Source organism: Drosophila sechellia, chromosome X, assembly GCF_004382195.2.
Source record: "Drosophila sechellia strain sech25 chromosome X, ASM438219v1, whole genome shotgun sequence".
NCBI classification, from domain to species: Eukaryota; Metazoa; Arthropoda; class Insecta; order Diptera; family Drosophilidae; genus Drosophila; species Drosophila sechellia.
Genome location: NC_045954.1, coordinates 15841270 through 15860752, shown reverse-complemented (window position 1 = coordinate 15860752; position 19483 = coordinate 15841270). Strand labels below are relative to the sequence as shown.

The 19483-nt window shown below is 39.2% G+C and overlaps 6 protein-coding genes across 8 annotated transcripts; 4 read left to right on the top strand and 2 right to left on the bottom strand.

Annotated features, from left to right (window-relative positions):
• Positions 1-1088: 1088 nt before the first annotated feature.
• On the bottom strand, positions 1089-6961 carry LOC6619996 (guanine nucleotide-binding protein subunit beta-1). The gene is made up of 3 exons (XM_032724651.1): positions 6830-6961; positions 5589-5703; positions 1089-5515 (listed from the first exon to the last, which is right to left on the bottom strand). Exon 3 carries the CDS (start codon positions 5328-5330, stop codon positions 4308-4310), a length of 1023 nt encoding a protein of 340 aa, XP_032580542.1. The 5' UTR covers positions 5331-5515; positions 5589-5703; positions 6830-6961; the 3' UTR covers positions 1089-4307.
• A 624-nt stretch (positions 6962-7585) lies between these two features.
• On the top strand, positions 7586-8912 carry LOC6619995 (nucleic acid dioxygenase ALKBH1). The gene is made up of 3 exons (XM_002044171.2): positions 7586-7874; positions 7926-8467; positions 8528-8912. Exons 1-3 carry the CDS (start codon positions 7758-7760, stop codon positions 8865-8867), a joined length of 999 nt encoding a protein of 332 aa, XP_002044207.1. The 5' UTR covers positions 7586-7757; the 3' UTR covers positions 8868-8912.
• A 1085-nt stretch (positions 8913-9997) lies between these two features.
• Positions 9998-12250, top strand: LOC6619994 (myb protein). Its single transcript, XM_002044170.2, has 2 exons — positions 9998-11326; positions 11388-12250. The coding sequence occupies exons 1-2, from the start codon at positions 10015-10017 to the stop codon at positions 12044-12046; spliced, it is 1971 nt and encodes a 656-aa protein (XP_002044206.1). The 5' UTR covers positions 9998-10014; the 3' UTR covers positions 12047-12250.
• On the bottom strand, positions 12146-13672 carry LOC6619993 (glycosyltransferase-like domain-containing protein 1-like). Its single transcript, XM_002044169.2, has 3 exons — positions 13562-13672; positions 13201-13483; positions 12146-13147 (listed from the first exon to the last, which is right to left on the bottom strand). Exons 1-3 carry the CDS (start codon positions 13644-13646, stop codon positions 12382-12384), a joined length of 1134 nt encoding a protein of 377 aa, XP_002044205.1. The 5' UTR covers positions 13647-13672; the 3' UTR covers positions 12146-12381.
• A 387-nt stretch (positions 13673-14059) lies between these two features.
• On the top strand, positions 14060-17403 carry LOC6619992 (mastermind-like domain-containing protein 1). 2 transcript variants are annotated; one of them, XM_032724837.1, is made up of 5 exons: positions 14060-14154; positions 14448-15605; positions 15998-16106; positions 16522-16686; positions 16803-17403. In XM_032724837.1, the coding sequence occupies exons 2-5, from the start codon at positions 14892-14894 to the stop codon at positions 16865-16867; spliced, it is 1053 nt and encodes a 350-aa protein (XP_032580728.1). In that variant the 5' UTR covers positions 14060-14154; positions 14448-14891; the 3' UTR covers positions 16868-17403. The 2 variants fall into 2 exon arrangements, with proteins under 2 accessions (XP_032580728.1, XP_002044204.1); XM_002044168.2 differs by having other exon boundaries at positions 14062-15605.
• Positions 17404-17996: 593 nt separating this feature from the next.
• Positions 17997-19388, top strand: LOC6619991 (protein stunted). Of its 2 annotated transcripts, XM_032724844.1 has the most exons (4): positions 17997-18112; positions 18232-18362; positions 18911-18960; positions 19250-19388. In XM_032724844.1, the coding sequence occupies exons 1-3, from the start codon at positions 18084-18086 to the stop codon at positions 18922-18924; spliced, it is 174 nt and encodes a 57-aa protein (XP_032580735.1). In that variant the 5' UTR covers positions 17997-18083; the 3' UTR covers positions 18925-18960; positions 19250-19388. The 2 variants fall into 2 exon arrangements, with proteins under 2 accessions (XP_032580735.1, XP_002044203.1); XM_002044167.2 differs by lacking the exon at positions 18911-18960 and having other exon boundaries at positions 18001-18112; positions 19250-19382.
• The last annotated feature ends 95 nt before the right edge of the window (positions 19389-19483 follow it).

Below are 19483 nucleotides of genomic sequence, written 5' to 3'. Positions count from 1 at the left end.
AGAACGGTAAATGCAATATGAATTTTGATATATGTCTATCGATTTGTGTTCAGTGCAACCCTTAAATATGGACAGAACAGTGAAAATTCAAATAAAGGCGCCAATATTAAAATGTTGAAATATGCAATTGGACAAGAACTCAACATTTCTGTTGCCTTATCTTTTACATTTCATAAATAATTTCTCACAATAAGCATCACATATTTCAGTGCGTCATGTTTATTTATTTATTTGGGCTGGGCAAATAAGTTCGTTCCTTTTCAGTGAGTCATTGGTTTTACTGATAAGCATCCATTTCACTTATTTTTAAACCTTTCATCCTTATATTGTTAAAACGATAAATGTATTTCAGCTTGGTGCTAAATTATTGCTGCAAAGTCAAAAACAATGCTTACATCTTACCATAAAGATCCATTGGAAGATGACTTCCAGATTTATACATTACCGAAAAAAAGTAACCGATTAGAAGAGTATCCCTAAGAGTGAATAAAACACCTGGCAATGTTGTGGATGTCTTACTGACCTTCGAGTTTGTGGGGTTTTTGACTTTTATGCCAGCATCCCAGGATGACTTCCTAACCTAGAAACCCCATTACAGATAGAAGCTTCTTGACGTCACAAGCTGAAGTAGGCTATCTATTTCTCTAAATAAAGAAGGATAATTCCCCCTCCCACGCGTACTATATCAGAAGATATATCTCTAGGATCTGGTCAAAGAAATAATATAATTGTGACTGCAAGCATTGATTGGTTGGAAATGAACTAAAATGAATTGCATATTGTTTGCATATCAGGTTCCTTTTAATATATCAAGCTTTCATATAAAAGATATCATATTAGTACCACATTCGGCAATAGTTTCGTTATGGATCCCCGAACTGCAAGCTAATTGCGACTACGTGGCAGGTTAAAGTTGATAGAAAATGAGCGGGTGGTTTGATTGAAAAAAAATTTAATTTGATTGCATATAAATGTATGACTATTAGCATGCCAGTTTTATTAACCCGTTAATCCTGACAGACCAAACTCTTAATTAATGTTTTCGGCATGTACATATGTGCACACGTACATTAAATGATATATGTATGTAGCATTTGCTTAACACAATTTTCTTTATTATTTATTCTAGATATAACGCTGAGTTGACGGCTATGACACAAATTATAAATTAATGTTAGTAATCTTCAGTTTTTTCATTTAAATATGTATGTTTGTATGTATGTTTATTACATGACCATGTTTTATTTTATTTAAATTTTCAATTTCTTTTTCTTGACAGCATATTCTGTTTCCACTTTTGTTTTCATCTCAATTATTGTTAATAACTAATTACAAATAAATCATTTCATTGAATTTGCCGATTTGTCGTCGGCAAATGAAAGAGTAATTAAATTACAATACATATATGCGCATATATATGATCGCGTGGCATATACATATATATATAAACATAACGTATACGTAATTAAATTTACACGGAAACACACATACATAGAGAAGGGTTCTGATATTAACATACTTGAGGGATGCGCGTTCTAATAACAAAGTACTCTTAACGAAAAAAAAATGATTAAAAAAGAAATAACACGTTACTTTGTTCCGTTTTGGGCTGTGATAGAAAAATAGTTTAATTAAACTGCTGGAGTACAAAATTCCTGACAATTCGTAAAGTGCGTTCGTAATTATGTATGTATTTTGTATTATGCATTATGTTTTATTAACCTTAGATGGACTTACTTTGGCGCATTTTTAATAATCGCAAAATAGAGCGGTTGATCAACACGTTAATTGCTCCTTGTTTAAGTTAAACAATGGGATTATCGTATTCGTATTATATTTTATTATTTAAATGTTACAAAGGTTTCTTTTCATAATTTATTCATAGTTTTGAAACAGCATTAGTTTTGAAATGGCCGTCCAGAATGTCCAGAATGTACTAAAATTAAGTAAGTCCATCTATGGCGAAAAAGCAGAGCCCAAATAACTGCAGCTGTTGTAAGCTTACCAATAGTAGTTACACATATACATAGGAATATATTCGGTTCAATATAATCAATCAAGCATCGAAAGTCGGTAGAAATACACAATAATTCTTTCCATTTGAAATGTTTTCATTTCGATATTTTGATTCGACTGGGTTTCTGGTTTTCTGGATTCTGGATTCGGTTTGGATTTGGTTTTTGTTTGCGGTTTAGGTTTAGATTTAGATTTAGGCTAATTCTCGTTGCTTGAAAAACTATTCACTTTAAATCACAATTTACCATTTACCTATCGGACCAAGATACTATAACGTTAAAGAATACTTCAAGAAGGTCAATAAACCAATCAGTTTATTACAGTTTTCAATGAATTTTGGTATTGCTAGGATCAGATTTCTTCAGATCTTTGATTTCAGAATGCTGGAATCGGTATTGGTATATCGGTATCGGTATGGGATCCGCGAATTTCCTATTACCACTTAAAATTAATTAAAAAGAACATAATAAAAATAGATAAGAACTTGATGATTCAGTATATTCGTAAGATAGCAAGACAATATCAGTATTTTCACAATATAAGCTTTAGTTTTTTGTTTGCATACTACAATCGTTTTGCTTCGCTTCGTTTCGTTTCGTTTGCTGCATTTTCAAACCTCATATAAGCCATACAGAGGTGGTCAAAAGTATTTTCACTTTTCACATTTCACTCAAATGCACTTTGTGAAAATAATTTTGACCACCTCTGTATATGTAAAACCTCATAGGAATTTAGGATAAGAATAAAATGAACAAAAATTCAACAGTATGCAATTAGAGTAAGAGTAGTGAGGTGAGGTGAGGTGAGTTGAGGTGAGTTGAGGTGAATGCTCAAATTATTTCCATGATGCTTTAATGCTTTAATGCCCTTACTGCCGCAATTCTATGAATGTATTTGTTAAGATTTTGTTAAACATTTATAAATGTATTATAAGATTTAAAGGTGTTTTTCAATTTATTGTTATAGCTTATATGGCCATCATATTATATATAAATAGTTTTCCACTTTTTCACTAATGCATAGTTTACATATATGTTATTTAAATCATTCTTATTTTTGTTTGTATATAAATTAGGGACTTAAACATAATAAGACAAAAATTTGTTATAGTGTTTTCTTTACTTTTTTTTGTTTTGTTTTGTTTTCATTACTTGATTTATAAAGTTTATTACGCAATTTTTGTTTTTGTTTCTTGTTTGGTTTCCTCCATCGTCATCTTCTTTTCTTTCTCTTTTTTGTTTTGCTTTACGTTTAGGTTGCCGTGATTCATTTTTTATTTTTTTTTTTAAATGCTTTAACTTTATTTGACTTCTCCACCATCCCACCTTGCATCAGGATCATCCACATCCACACATTCTGAAGTTTTATGTATTATACGCAAAAGAATATGTATTTACTTGTTGACATACATGATTACAATGATACCATCTTCTTTTTCTTTTACAAAGTGCAAACGACTGACTCACTGACTGACTGACTGGCTGGCCGGCCAGCACCACTCCTGCGGCTCCTGGGACTCGGATGCGGGATCAGGACCAGGATCGGGATGCCAGGAGTCCAGGGGCTGGCAGCCTTGTGCTCCCAGCTGCACGCACTCACCGCTGAAATGCGATTTGAACTAAGTTTAATTTACGTACGCTTTAAACTGTAGCTGTAACCGGAATTCTGACTAAACAACTGACTCTGACTCTTCTGACTATCAGCGGGCCGATCGTGTTACTCCATCAATTTCTTTATCGTTTTGGTTTTTTCTTGATCGCTTGTTCTTGGTTTTTCATTTTTTCTTTTCTCAATTTTCCATTTACACTAATAATATTCTTGTATGCGTGTGTATGTCTATTTGTATGTTGCTGCGTATGTCTGCGGTTTTTTTTTCGGTTTTTTGTTGTTTTTTTTTTTTGGTTTTATTTTGTTTTTTTGTATAATTTTAGTTAATAAGTATATAGCAATATAAATAATGTTGTATATAAAGTTCTTTGTTGTTGTGGTCTACGTTCTAGTCAACTAGCTGCGCCCACATATTCAAAACGTCCGGCACTCATTTAATATTTACCACAGAGGCGGTAACACCGAATCATATACATTAGATCACAATGTAGATGATGGGTGAAACACTATCCGCAGACTGCGCAACCGTTGACCTGACACCCCACCCCACCCTTTAATGCATTTTGAAGTTCTTTTTCTTTTTCCTCTTTTTTTGTTGTTCTTTGTTTGTTTGGTTTTCTCTGTTTTTTGTTTTGTTTTGTTTCTGTTTCTGCTTATGCTGCGTTTCCGTTTCTTTTTTGTTTTTAGTTCCATACACGCAAGAAGGAGTCCCACGATCCTGTTGCCACCGCCATGCCGTTCTCGGTGACGCCCAAACAGGATACACGGTTGTCGTGGCCAGCGAGTATGCCAGACCGTTCTGCCTTCATCGTGTCCCATACATTGCAGTTGAAATCGTCGTAGCCCGCTAATAACAGACGTCCGCTCTTCGAGAATGCCACCGATGTGATGCCGCATATGATGTTGTCGTGCGAATACATGGCCAACTCCTGATCGGCACGGATATCGAACAATCGACAGGTAGCGTCGTCCGAACCGGTGGCGAATGCCTGCCCATTCGGGAAAAATGTGACCGCATTGATATCGGATTCGTGGCCGGGGAAGGTTTGTTTACAGACACCCTCCCGGATGTCCCATAGCTTGGCGGACGCATCGCAGGCGCCGGATACGAACGTTTTGCATTGGGGCGCCAGTGAGAGGGCCATCACATCGCCGGTGTGGCCCAAAAACGAGGTTACCTGCAGGCCCGTCTCGATATCCCACAATCCGCACGACATATCACCGGAGCTGGTCACGATCTGATTGTCGTCCAAGAAGCGGCAGCACGATAGATAGCCACCATGGCCGGGCAGCTCACGGGACACCCGGACGTTGCCCTCGCGCGTCTTTAGGTTGTAAATTGAACACATGTTGTCGAGGCCACCGCAGGCCACATAGCTACCGGATGGGGCGTACGCACAGGTCATCACCCACGAGGATCGCAGTGGAATGGCATGGACTTTGTTCGTGGTATGCGAGTCCCAAACGATCAGTTTGCCGTCCTGTGAGGCTGATACGAGATTCCTTGAATCGTTGCCCCAATGCATGGCGTAGATTTTCGCCAAATGGCCGCGTAATGTACGACGGGTGCGCATCTGTATGCGGCCGATGGGTTCCAGCGAGGTGGCCGCTTGCAACAGTGATGTGTCGCAGGCCGCCTTCCGGGCATCCCGAATGGCGTTCTTTAGGGACTCGGCTTCCTGCCTGAGACTGTCTAGTTCATTCATCTTGTGATCGTTGAAGACAGCGGCGTCCTTATGGGATGATTTGGTTGAGGATTCGGTTACGGATACGTATTCGTATACGGAATCGGATGCGGGACTCGTCTAGCCGGCTTTCCAGATAGATCCTTCTTTGTGCGGTCGGTCGGTCGGTCGTCCAAGTCGATTCGATTCGCTCTCGTTAGATGGTGCTATACATATGGGGAAGTAGTAGATGTAGGCGTTCATTAACCTAGTTATATGGTCAGTTGTGGGTGTACTTACGCTTACTTTTTTTAAGCTGGCCAGTAGCTTAGTCGGATAATGAGCCTTGGATGATCACGCTTGCATACGGCGTTTATTTTGTGCACTCTAGTATGGATAAATCATGAACTTTGTTCTGCAAGAGTTGGTTTATTGCTTTTAGTTGGTTTGCTTTTCTTTTTATGTTTTATCGTATAGTACTATTCACGCATTATATTCTCGGTACGGTGTGCATTTATTTTAGACTTTAGTTCATAGTCGTCGTCCTGTGTTTGCTCTGCCAATTGAACTATTTGGTTTTTCTATTATTTCATTTTCATTACTTTTTGATTGGTATGTGCGATTGGTGTATTTCAGACCTCTGCAGAAAGTTCTTGGTTTGTTAAATACACATAAACTACGTTAGTGGGAGGGGAGAGAGAGGTTCCTATAGTTTTTTCGCTTTTCCGTCCCGTCTGATTTGTAATTAGGATTTTGGGCGTTTTGTTTAATACAGAACGTTATCTCGCGGATGGGATGGTATACTAAAAAAAAAAGAAAACCGAATTGGATGCATAAAAAGCGATCTGGTGCGAAGGGCAAGATAAAATTCGAATTTTTCGACGTGATTTATGCTTTTTATGTGCTGGATTTTGAATTCCGTTCTTCCGATGGATGGGTAGGATATATGGGATATATTCCTTTTGCTTTTTTTGTACACCAAAATTGCAATTTTTGCACCACCACCGCGGCGCAAGTGGCCCTTTCGATTGGAGCAAGGAGCACGACTAGTGGATGCGAGCCGTGCGCAATTGAAAGCGCGGCAGCGAAAGCAGGTCAGAAGTTCCCGAAAGCGGGCGGTGAGACAAAAACAGTCGCGGCAATCGGTTGTCTCATTCGCACGCGCAGCAACCGCGTAAGCGTACACATGACAAAGAGCAGGAGGGAAATAGATAAAAAAAAAAAATAATCAATTTTAAACGTTGAACATTTTTCGTTGGGAAGGCACTGGCACAGGCACAAAATATATAGAGCTCATTTCATTTGATTTTCCATGCCGACTGGCAATCGTTTAGAAAAAAAAACAACCAAATCTGTGCAATAGTCATACATATATGTAGGCGCAAAACTATCGAGACTGCATTTTCATCACTCGTCGTTCAGCGAGTATGAAAAATTTTTTTTCCTTTTAGCACATACACACACATTACCATAGATCAGTAATTTTTCTTTCAATTTTCATTCACTGGTCAGTTTGTTGCTGACGACAATACGTTACTTACACGCAGCGTTAACTTTTTATACGCAAAACAAATTCCCGTCTTCAACTACACAAATAACTGAAAATTTTGTTAACGAAGCCACCAATCTGTAACTTTTCATTTGCACTCTACAATTGGCAGCCAACACCTAGAAACAAATTAAGGGTGCAAGGAAGCAGTATCGATGTATGCGGTTATCGATAGCATGGATACATATTCGGCAACCAGGCTGTTCACACTGCAGGCGGAGAGAGCCGGCAAATTTACCAACTTGTCTTTATTTATTCAAAGCTTATATGTCAAAAGACGTTATATTTTGAAAGTATATTTTATTTTAATTAAGCAAGGTGTTACTCCTTTCTTTTGACCAGAGGGTGGCACGCCACCCTTTCATGAAACAAATATAACTACAACAACAAATAATAAATATACTATTTTCTTATTCCCACTCCTTATTTTTAATCTTAATTCATAAGAATATAAAAAATAAAGATCAATTATTGCTGTGAAGTGTAATGTTCCCACCTGATTATATTCCTTTGAAACACTGAGGACGTATCTTCGACCGAAAGAATGAAAACGATCACTATGAAAACGTAAACAATGAAAAAATCAGTCTCAAATCAACGAAACATTTCAAAATAGTTAAAAATAGTTGGATATCGTTCATATATCGATAACTTTATATCGATAGGAGTGGAAAATGAAATCACATATGAATCACCGCATGAAAAAAGGCTTAAAACTTTTTCTACAAAAAGGACATTCGAGTTTGTTTAGCAATGTCTCATATGAATTGCATTCATTTTTATTTTTTATATCTATCCTATAGTGTTTCCACCCCATGTATGATTTCTTAACGTGCTCAAATGCATTTAAGATTTCTCCAAGCGCAGTCACACTATTGTTATCGTTTATATTAACTTATTGTTTATATTGTGTATGAAGCATGTTCAAGCTAGTTTTTAAGCAGTATAAGTGCAAAAGTAACAGTCCCGATTTAACGGAAGTGGTTAAGATCGATGATTGTGTATTCAAGGGGAATGATCAAGAAAAGATTGATATTGTAAGTAATCGACCCATTGCAATTTAATTATGATTTATACATTTCCCTCAGAATATTGTTCAACGATTAAGTATCAGCAATGTAGAAAGCCCCCAGACAATGCCAGGCGTTAAATCGCCAAAAGATTGGCGATCCTATACATTAACTAACCATCCCGGCATTATTGTGATTCGGAATCCATTCTCGGAACGTGGCCGGCGTTATTGGATCGCCCGATGTCTGCGGGATTATCCGCGAACGCCAAATATAGTCAATTTGAATGAAAGGCTCTTCGATGAATCCGTCAGATCGGACTGGTGGAAACAGCTTAGTCTGTGCAGCGATGGCGCTGAGTTCCAACGGATAAAATCCGCGATGCGTTGGACGACATTTGGATATCATCACAACTGGGACACGAAGATCTATGATGAGGAGATGCAGTCGCCCTTTCCCGAAGATTTGAGCAGTCTATGCGGATTGTTTGCGCAAGCGTTGGGATACGCTGATTTCAAGCCAGAAGCTGCAATTGTAAATTACTATCCAGTTGGTAGTACGTTATCGGGTCACACAGATCACTCTGAACCAAACAAATCGGCCCCTTTGTTTTCTTTTAGGTAGTATATCACACAATACACATATGTGCACCTAATTTTTTTTAATTTTTATGCCTACAGTTTTGGTCAGACTGCAATATTTCTAATTGGTGGAAGATCTTTAGAAGAAAAGCCAACCGCTATCTACCTTCAATGCGGGGACGTTATGATAATGTCGGGAGAATCGCGTCTATGCTATCACGCAGTTCCCCGTATCATCAAAACTCAGACATCCGCGACTTCATCACTGATAAATGAAGATGCCGTCAATGCAGATATTAAAACTGGTACAATGGATAAAGATTTATTTCATAATGTTGGCGACCCCCAATTTTGGGAGCCTTTTTCGAGATATATGGACGATTCACGTATTAATATTAATGTACGTCAAGTGTTAAATCCAGGAGATGTTAAACTTTAACCCCTCCTTAGACAAGTTTTTAATTTTATAGCGTTTTACAAAATAAAAAATTGCATTTTAATTGAAAACTAAGAGAAACAGAAATTTACGTTGAAGTGATGCGTTCAATGGAAATATCTTAAATTTATAAGTGAAATTAACCGTTTTCTAAATATTTTTCAGTGGCTATAAGCGCTACTGACGACTTAATTTAGCAGTTCTGACAAAATTAATTTATCCGATAACCTAGGATGTCAACTTTTTAATAATATTTCCAAAAAGTTGATAGCTAAATATCGATACTATCCAAGCTATCGCACAAGAGATTGACTTCTAGTGAAAATGTGCTGATTGCCTAAGCGATTATTTATCGATATAATCGATATCGACGTTTAATCGTTTTAAATGACAACGCTAGCCCTAGTGTAACGGTCACACTAAATACTACATTTAAAATAATAAGATGCGACGCCGTAAAATTACAGTGTAAAAACGTGAATGAACTGATATAAAACACCAACATGTGTACCCATAGTCCAGCACTTTGAATTTGAAATAACCGTAGCACAAATTTAGATCGAAAAAAATGTGCGAGTGGTCATTTTTTTCCGCAGTTTTCCCCAGTGCTAAATATAGAGCATCAAAATGTTTGGCATGAACGCAATATCGTGAAACTATTATCTGCTTTTTAGTCCTCGCTGCCTGAATGAGTATGTCCACAAATATCTGTAATCTAGAAGTAATAAAGAACACAAATCCAAACCAAAATAACCGCGAGGACCAGCAAACAAAAACATTTGATTTCGACCGCACCGAGAGCGATGCGACGCACCCAATATTACGCAGAGATCATCGCCATAAGCCTGAACGGGTCGAATGCTTGACGTGCTGCTCTCAATTCGAGAGTTTCTCGTACAGCGACATTTGCTCGCACTACATATTCAACCATCCGCATAATTCGGATAATTTGCGCCATCATCTGCCCAAGTGCTTGTACTGCAAGCGCGACGTTCATCGTTTCCAGCGTAATAACAAGTCAGAGCCGGAGATCTATCACTTTTGTTCGCCCCGCAAGCAGTGTTAAAGATATACCCATACACATATATACATAGAGCGCCATTATACATATATATATTTACCTATATATACCCATAAAGTTGAGCTTAAGATGGCGAGTGCGAGCACTGAAAACGGCGAGGAGCTGATGAATTACGGCAGCAATTCGGATTCGGAGGAGTCCGAGTACTCGGAGAACGAGGATATCCAAGATGGCGACAAGGATTCGCAACAGAACAGTAATGCCGATTCGGGCTATCCACTGGACTCGCCCGAACTGCAGGACTCCAAGTCGACGGGGCAAACGCGACAGAACAAGAGCGGTAAGACGAACATCGGTGCAGTGCATCCGAACTATGGATTCGGCAAACGCTGGTCCAAGTCCGAGGATGTGCTGCTCAAGCAGCTGGTGGAGGCGCACGGTGAGAACTGGGAGATTATCGGACCGCATTTCAAGGATCGCCTGGAACAGCAAGTGCAGCAGCGTTGGGCCAAAGTCCTCAATCCGGAGCTTATCAAGGGTCCGTGGACGCGGGACGAGGATGACAAGGTTATTAAGCTTGTTCGCACTTACGGGCCGAAGAAATGGACACTAATTGCACGATATCTGAACGGACGAATTGGGAAACAGTGTCGCGAGAGATGGCACAACCACCTCAATCCGAATATCAAGAAGACGGCCTGGACCGAGAGGGAGGACGAGATCATCTACCAGGCTCACCTGGAGCTGGGCAACCAGTGGGCAAAGATAGCCAAACGTCTGCCCGGACGCACCGATAACGCCATTAAAAACCATTGGAACTCAACAATGCGTCGCAAATATGATGTCGAACGCAGGTCGGTTAATGCATCTGGTAGCGATTTGAAGAGTTCGCGAACCCATCTCATCACGCTGATCAAGTCCGGTGGCATCAGCAAGTGTATGAATAATATGCAACATAACAAGGAATCTGGTGGGGGAGCTAATAAATCCGAAAACGCCGATGGCGCTTCGGTTACTGGCGTGAAAGGCGGTGATCTGGCACAGGAATCACAAGACGATCATCAAAAGGGATCCAATCTGGCCCACCTCAGTATGCAGCATCTCATGAAGTTGACCATCCCGCGCCAAACACCGATCATATTGAAGCGTACACGCAAACACATTCCCGAAACTCAGCATCAGGCAGGATGTTCATCAAGTGGGACACTCAACCAGGAAGAAGCCGCCGGAATCGCCAGGCCGCGACCACCGAGTTCGCCCGTTATATCGCCCATTAAGTCGCTACCCTTTTCACCGAGTCACTTCCTCAAGTCGCCATGCCTGACCACCTTTGAAGATATGGATCTGCGGGCTAGCACGCCGGTAACCAAGGTCTATAATCGCGTTGGAATGGAGATCAAGAAGGAAATGGAGACATCGTCGATAGAAACTCCACACAAGAGTAAGTACAAGCCACTGTCGGCTTCAATGCATCTTGAATACACAGTCATCGTTTTATGTAGGTCAACTTGGGCCACGAACACCAACGCCCTTCAAAAAGGCACTTGCTGCCATCGGCAAGAAGAGGGACGGTCGTCGATACGAGCCATCCAGCCCATCCAGTCTGGTGGAGGATCTGGCCGAAATCATCCATGAAGAGCATCTGAGCAACTCGCTGACCGCAAACAATTCCAAAATGATGGGCGCCGCCGATCAGAACTCAACGCTAAACACCGAATACAATGCTCAGTCGCCGCCGCATATGAAACGTGCCAGGAAGTCATTGCTATCAACTTGGAGCTCCAATCATCCATACAACTCTGGCTCCGCCAAAAGGATTCAACCCTTCGAAACCGAGACGCCCAGCAAGTTTCTCACATCGCCGGGCGATATTTTGAAGGACACGCTGTGCAGCGAACAGGACCTGCCGTTCGACGAGGGCAGAAAGGAGAATCGACCATTCCATATTCGCAGAAACTACAAGTACCGCGGTGGCTTGACCTACGATCATGTCATTGATCCCAAGTGGGCACGCGTCGCTTGTGGCAAGTCCATAGATCAAATGTTTATGGAGGAGCAGGCTTATGCGTGCCTCAAAAATCTATCCTGTATTTCGCGCTCCCTGAACTTCGAGAAACAAAAGAGTTTGGGGAACCCGTTCGACCGCTTTGGTTCGCTCTAAATTCTATGTGTCTATATTAAGGTATTACAAACAAAATTATATGAGCATCATCTTTATCAAATTGTAGATATGAATCCCCAAATTTGCATCCAAACTGGATTGTTTTTAAAATTAAATTTATTGTGCTACATATTATTGGTTACATCCACCTTAAATTGTATCCCATTTTTTTCGGATATTTCATAAATAAATGCTTAAAGTAAATGATGCCTGTTTTTAACACAAGGGACTTACATACATATATTGGTTTTTGGCATTGTGGGTTACAGAAGAGAGATATATTTATTCAAAAATAAGTCCATCATATTACAGAGAATATTATTATTATTCGATTTCTAACTTTGTTCGTCTGCAATATGTTTATTAAATATGTCCAGATATTTTGGCACTAGTTCTTTCGCCGAAAAGCGATCGAAATTAAAGTTCTCAAAGAATTGATCGCGCTGCTTGCGAAAGACCCTCGGCATTCTACAGAAGTTGTAGAGCTTCTTCGTCAGCGCATTGGAGGTGTTGTAGAGGTTTTCCTTTGGGTAGATTTCCGGGTAGACCAATTTGTTGGGCGCAATGGGATAACAGCCGCAGAAAGTGGCCTCCAGCATTGCTACTCCAAAAAACTCATGGTCGGCAGTTGATATCACAATGTCCCCGGTGAGCAGGGTCTTCAAATACTCCTCACGCTCCAGATGGCCAAAGTTCACCAGCTTGCTGCCCAGCTTCTCCTGTATATGTTCAAATTCCTCTGGTATCTCCTGATAACTCTCGCCGCAAATAGTCACCTTGAAGTCCACTTGGCGCTCATGGAGCTCACAGAGCGTGTCCACCAGTAGTTTGGGATTCTTATCGTGCTCCCAGCGATGTGGCCAAATTAGATGGATGCATTTCTCATCCAGATCCTCAGCAGTCTCCCCCATTGCGCACACCCTCCGATTGGGAAACCGTTCGAAATTGACGGGAAAGTACAGCACTTGGCATTTCTTCTCGATTTGCTCGCGAATATGCTTAATTTTAAAGTCTGGCTGCATATTCAAAAAGGGCTGAACATTATCCAAAAACGAGTTGCAGTTGAATTGGGAATTGAAGAGCACCATGTCTGCGGCAAGACTAAAAATGGATGGGTTATGGATGCAAGTTGGGTATACAGAGTGGTCACCCACCAGGAGAGTATCTCATTGAAACCGTATTGAAAATCGCGTTGCTTCACCTCGCGCACCGGATAGATCAGCTGGTTCTCGTGGAAGTAGACGATCTTCCGGCAAGCGGCCAGATCCGGACGCAGACCAATCAGCTCGGCCAGGCTGAGCACGGAGCTGGCGAAGAGCACCCGGAATGCGTGATCGCGCGGAATCAGCTGGGCGAAGTAGAGGGCAGAGGTGCGTGCTCGCCAGTGCCATTTCTTGGCGGGAAGGCTGTATATCTTGCTGTCGCCGTGGTTGAGACCTGCAAATTGGCTAAGTTGGAGTGAAGTTTGTATGGCTAATTGTAATATTCTACATATATGTATATGTATATATGTACCCTCGATCAGTGCGCTGATCAGCTGTTTGTGACTGCCCCCGTAAAACGGTTCAATAATCAAAATATGCGGCTTTGCGCACGACATGATGCACGGAGTTGGTGTGTGACCAGATTGATTGACAATTTCCAAGTATATTAATTATTTTATGTGTGGCTTTAGTCAACAACAATTGGCTCAAAAAAAAAAAAATCAAAATTGTGGCCACAATAAGCTATAATTATGAAAAATTATAGGTTATTTATGTTAATAAATCTGTTTATTTTTGAATTAATAGCTTATGTATACGTTTTTAAAGCATTTATTTAACATAATTTAGTCAATTAAATTACCCCAATTGATTTAAATTAAACAATGAATGGTGTTTTTTATCAGCTGTTTGAATGCACAACCTGTGCAATACGAAAATATACCGATCAGTGGAGAACGCCTTGAATTGGCTGTTCACGCCATTCGCACGCTGGTCACACCGATTTTGTAAATGCAAAAATTGAGTATGTATAAGTATTTACCATCGTGTCGTTATAGGAAAATTAAAAATTGTGTCATCTCGGACCAAGATAAATGTTGAAGAGCAAACCAAAGTGAATCATAGGTATATTGTAGATCAAATTCTCTCTGCCTGCTGATTATGCCATCAATCGAAGCTGAAAACTCAGCGTACGAGGAAAAAAATCAAACGCGAAAGTGCTTTTTTTTTATCCAATACCAACTACACAAACACATACATACGTACATATGCATATGCGTATGTGTGTGTACAAAGGCATTGATATAAAATTGAGAAAAATTCAATAAGCTTACCATAGCATACCAAAAGCATTGATGTAATATCCGTGCTGTCGAGTGTTCGCATTCATAATCCTTGCTGTTTTTACATCATTTTAGTGTCTCCAAATTGTTCATAAACACATTCGCATATATATATACGTATATATGTGTATGCACACTGATTAGTGCGCAGATATATGAAGAAAACATTGAGAAAAAAAGAAGCAAAACAATCGGATTCATTGGAAAAGCCATTTGAACGCAATCCAATTAAAATTCAAGTGTATTTCAACCGAGCTATGTAGTCGTATTCTATTATGTACGATTGTAGAGCAGCCAGCGAATAATCGAATCGAGTTACATCAAATCCTGGTGGGTATCGCCAACGAAAAATGCTCGATGCTCCATGGAAATAGCAAAATGGCATTGGCAATTGATTGTGCTGATTACATACGACCTGGAAACTTGCCCATTTCGAAATCGGATGGGCAGTTAAGTCAGTGAATTATTGAATCACTTGAAGACACACAAAATACAAATACGAACTGCAACCCTCTCGCCATGTCGGTAACATCTTCGATTGAAAAGCCAACAACCACAGCAAGTGCAATTCAGCAACAACAACAGCATCAGCAGCAGCAGCAACAGAAGCCACAACAGCAACAACAACAGCAGCAGCAGCAGGATAAAATCAACACCATCGCAATCGCAGCAGCAGCAGCAGCAGGGCAGCAACAAAAGCGCAAATCCCTGAGTTCCAAGCGCTCGTACTCGCTATCCTCGTCGAGCGCCTCCAGTTCTGGTTCCTTTGGGGCGATAAGGTCTGCGACATCGCCACTGGTCACCACCGCCGAGAGGGAGAAAGATAAGGAGAAGAGCTCCTCCTCGGCCAGCAATAGCCACCATCAACATCATCAGCTCCATCAACACCATCACCATCATCAGCAGCAGTCGCAGCAGCAGCAATCCTTTTTGCCGTACTCATATTGCACCGATACCATAGCAGCCGTACATCATCAGCGACAGTCGTACGCGCTGGTCCAGAAGCCCCCATCGTTGCGCTACCAGGGAAAGCCCAATCATCAGCTGAGCAACTTCTCGCCCACGATGACCTCCTCGGAACCCTCATCCCCATTGGCCGCCGATGGTTGCGGATCCGGAATCCTTAGCCCATCGGAGGTCGCCACCCATTGTTGCGCCAATGTCAAGGCCAATATCACCACCCCATTGGCCACCACCACACAGAAAATGCACCGAACAATACCATCTGATAAAGTAAGTGTTATTTTAGGCATTTATTGAGCACAGTGGGTGGCTGGCTATTGAATAGTTGCAGCCAGTTACTTCTACAATTTGTGGTATAAATACCTGAGCGAAAATGCATATATGTAAAACGTAACATGAGCTAGAAGCAACCTTCGATTCCTTTTACGCAACTCTTAGCTGCAGTATGCATTTTAAATTATTTATTTACAAAGATGTTTTATTATACAAATCAGTTATCAGATTTATATTTGTGTAGTTGCGTAGCTTTAAATCTTTTTTTAATTTCATTGAGCTCTCATATTCAACTTCAACCTTAACTATATGAAATGCAACAATTTAAACGCAATAAAACTATATCATATAAAACAATTTAATTGCAATAATATCCGTTTGCTTTTCAGATTAACCTACGCCTCATTCTTGTTAGTGGTAAAACAAAAGAGTTTATTTTTAGCCCTTCAGATTCCGCAGGTGATATTGCACAAACAGTATTTGATAATTGGCCAGAAGGTGAGTGAATTCAGTGTTAAGTTTGACCCCGAATGATTTTTAATCACTAATGATTAAGTATGTAAGCTACGTAATACAAATAGAGTGAATATACTATATATACTCTACTCTCTATATCCATTTATAATGGCATGATATTGAGCTTTTCGCGTGAACTGCATTTATTTTGAGAACGCTTAAATCGTGGTCAAAATAATTACAAACAGAAAGCAATTAAGGAAGGAATAATTCCACGAAATATTTAATATTTATTGCATCTATTGGATATTCCAAATAAATGCGACTTTTGAAGTTTGTTCAAATATTGTCAGCTAATGTGCCTCTAAAATCCATTCTTTCTTAGTTGATTTGCTTTTAAAGTTAGACTATTAATGCGAAAACCGATGTAATACATTATTACGCACATATTTTGCAGATTGGACCCACGAAACTGTGTCGAAAGCCGAAATCTTGCGCTTAATTTATCAAGGTCGTTTTCTTCATTGCAATGTAACCTTAGGAGCACTGGGACTTCCATTAGGCAAAACGACTGTTATGCATTTAGTGCCACGTGATAATTTGCCAGAGCCCAATTCACAAGGTAGGTTTTCAAAAAGAAAAAGAAAAGAAAAAAGGTTTACATAATAAAGAGCTGCTCAGTTTTGAAGTCGCACTGCATACGAAAAAAAATCTTACTGAATTTCCCTCCTCTTTTAGATCAAAGACAAAATAGTAAAGGCGGTTCTGGACGATGCTGTTCGACAAATTGCTCTATTTTGTAACTAAATTATTATATAATAGCGTAATATTTAAACTAATTTGCATTAAAAGAAAAAGAAAAAGAAAACCCACAACCGAAATAAAAAGAAATATGAATGTATAAATTACATTTTTGTGCAGTCAGAAGTATATTTATTAAACTATAACAATGTATGTCTGGATCAACAAGGCGCTTTGTTTCAAATATTAATGTACATACAATATATATTTTATATATATACCACACAGGAATTCATGAGCATGAGCATGTGCAAAATGCGTATACTCTGTATTAAAGTTGCTAGACTGCATATTTATAACATGTAATATACGAATACAATGCTAATTGCTTTTAGAAACCGGACTTGTTAACCTAATTAGAGAATGGGTAATTACAACACTTATTTCAAATATGTCGAAAATATTGAAAACTAATTATGTGCAAGAATAAGTAATTTTCCCTTTGCGTTCTGCTTTTAAGTGTGCGTCAACCGAAAAACTAAATAAAATCAGCAATTACTTGTCAGATCGATTCTTTAATGCGTTAAAGAATATTGAAGCAATTTTTGTTCTGTATATATACACATTTAATTAGAACTTAAGTGTTTTCTTCTGTTAAGTTTTAAAATATTATCTGTAAAGTCTAACTTAAAGTCAATGATAAATAAATAATCTAATATATCCTTAAGCTTATCCTATTTTGGGTTGGTGGCATTTTTGGTTATTTGATTACTTGCCTAGAACTAAAAACAAATTTGAAGCAAAATTGGGAAATATTTTTTTTAAGTTAATGGTTTAATGTAATAATTTTTCAAGAAATGCTTTCTAATATGCAAGGCAGGTTGAACAATGTCTGCTAAATTATTTGTAATAGGTATGAATGTGTAGCAAGCTTCGTTCTTTCAAATAAAACAATTTGGTATATCCATCATATTTATTAGGGTTTTTTCGCAAAAGAAAAATAATAAGTAAATTAGCTTTTTGAGTATGGAAAAGTTTGAGTTTCGATATCGATTAAAAAATGTTACTAACAGTGCGTATGTTAAATAACAGAAGTCACAGACGTCGTCGCTATCTTGACGCACACTAATCTAGTACTTAAGGTATATGTGCGACAATCGACGGTATATTTCCGAGTTAAGTATGAAAAACTAGTTGGCCACACTGACCGGATTCTGAAAGGGAATATCTTATATATTTTTTGTGTAGCGTGAATATATTTCGAATAAACCGATCACAATGACTGCCTGGAGAGCTGCCGGAATTACGTAAGCATTGTATAAGTGCCTGCCGCACCAGCTGTGTTGTGGCAGCGTTCTCATGCAACTAAAAACACATTTGCTGCCCGATTACATAACAAAATTAATCCAAATATTACCGATTGCAGCTACATCCAATACTCCAACATCGCCGCTCGCATTTTGCGCGAGTCCTTGAAGACGGGACTGCGTGCGGATGCCGCCAAGCGCGACGCGAGCCATGTGAAGTTCACTCCCTGGGCAAACGGCAAGCCAGCTCGTACGTATCATAGCACTTTAGGCGGCCAAATAGCAGGCATTATATAAATTAACTTCGGATAATTGGAAATCCAAGGGGAACCGTCATCAATGAGTTATTCAGAATGTTTCGAAGTCATCCACAAGTGGTTTCCACACGATATTCTACCCAAAAGTTTCGGAAAAAAGCACCGTTTCGAAACGACAATGTGAAAAATACCGAAAATTGAACGTTTCACTCGTGTTCCCACTTTACTCCGAAAATGTTGCCAATTTAAAGGCGTAATGTCGCGCGTAGAAACTGTTCCCATCTAAAGACATTCGTATATTAGTGCATATATCATATATATTTTAAATCCTGATCAACATTGAAGCGTTCATACTCATCCACACAAATTCTAAAACTTTAAATTCAAAATTTTCTTAACTGTTTGGAATATTGAAACAAAATCTGGCAAAGTTGCTCAAAAACTGCACTTAAAGACCCATTCTTTGAAAACAAACGCTCCGTAGATTAATAGAAGTTAAATTTATGTTTCATATTGCGTCATATTTGAATATATTTTTCAGATGAAAGGGCTTAAGTGTTCCGCCGTCAAATTAATAATTTAAAAACTGGCGTAAGTGCCTGCCGCGGCAGACAAAACCCAAATTATCCCAGCGTTCACATTAAACTCAACGACAGTTTATGTATCTAACTTTGTTCCCAAAGTTTCTAACTACGCTTACGTGCTGATCTGCATGCAAATGCGATGTGTTTATATATTAATATAATATAGTTAATATGCATATATATCCCAAAGTGCCCGCCCCAAAAGTTTACAAACGACCAACTATTAACTATTTCTTTGTGATGAAAAACTATTATCCAAAGCGAATGCTGATTATTGCCATTTTTTCTGTCCGCAGAGCGTCAAACCCAATCGGAATCCTAGATGCTTTTCAGTGGCCCCTCGAGAATGATTCGCAACAACTGAGATCCCCCTAAGCTGCAATGTTGTAAAATCATGAAAAATAAATAAAATTAAATAAATGTAATTTATTTAAACACGATGACTTTAATTGTTCTTAAATGTGGCATTTATTTGGGCGTTCCGTTGAGAGATCGCGACCGATGAAACGGATTTCTAGCAAAAGATCAAA

Coding starts and splice junctions, on each gene's coding strand:
- LOC6619995 (XM_002044171.2), top strand. CDS start 7,758: ATGTTCAAGCTAGTTTTTAAGCAGTATAAGTGCAAAAGTAACAGTCCC. Junction 7,875..7,925: donor ATCAAGAAAAGATTGATATT/GTAAGTAATCGA, acceptor CATTTCCCTCAG/AATATTGTTCAACGATTAAG. Junction 8,468..8,527: donor GCCCCTTTGTTTTCTTTTAG/GTAGTATATCAC, acceptor TTATGCCTACAG/TTTTGGTCAGACTGCAATAT.
- LOC6619991 (XM_002044167.2), top strand. CDS start 18,084: ATGACTGCCTGGAGAGCTGCCGGAATTAC. Junction 18,113..18,231: donor TGGAGAGCTGCCGGAATTAC/GTAAGCATTGTA, acceptor TACCGATTGCAG/CTACATCCAATACTCCAACA. Junction 18,363..19,249: donor GGCAAACGGCAAGCCAGCTC/GTACGTATCATA, acceptor TTCTGTCCGCAG/AGCGTCAAACCCAATCGGAA.
- LOC6619994 (XM_002044170.2), top strand. CDS start 10,015: ATGGCGAGTGCGAGCACTGAAAACGGCGAGGAGCTGATGAATTACGGC. Junction 11,327..11,387: donor GATAGAAACTCCACACAAGA/GTAAGTACAAGC, acceptor CGTTTTATGTAG/GTCAACTTGGGCCACGAACA.
- LOC6619993 (XM_002044169.2), bottom strand. CDS start 13,646: ATGTCGTGCGCAAAGCCGCATATTTTGATTATTGAACCGTTTTACGGG. Junction 13,484..13,561: donor GATCAGCGCACTGATCGAGG/GTACATATATAC, acceptor GCCAATTTGCAG/GTCTCAACCACGGCGACAGC. Junction 13,148..13,200: donor TTCAATGAGATACTCTCCTG/GTGGGTGACCAC, acceptor ATCCATTTTTAG/TCTTGCCGCAGACATGGTGC.
- LOC6619996 (XM_032724651.1), bottom strand. CDS start 5,330: ATGAATGAACTAGACAGTCTCAGGCAGGAAGCCGAGTCCCTAAAGAAC.
- LOC6619992 (XM_032724837.1), top strand. CDS start 14,892: ATGTCGGTAACATCTTCGATTGAAAAGCCAACAACCACAGCAAGTGCA. Junction 15,606..15,997: donor GAACAATACCATCTGATAAA/GTAAGTGTTATT, acceptor TTTGCTTTTCAG/ATTAACCTACGCCTCATTCT. Junction 16,107..16,521: donor ATTTGATAATTGGCCAGAAG/GTGAGTGAATTC, acceptor CATATTTTGCAG/ATTGGACCCACGAAACTGTG.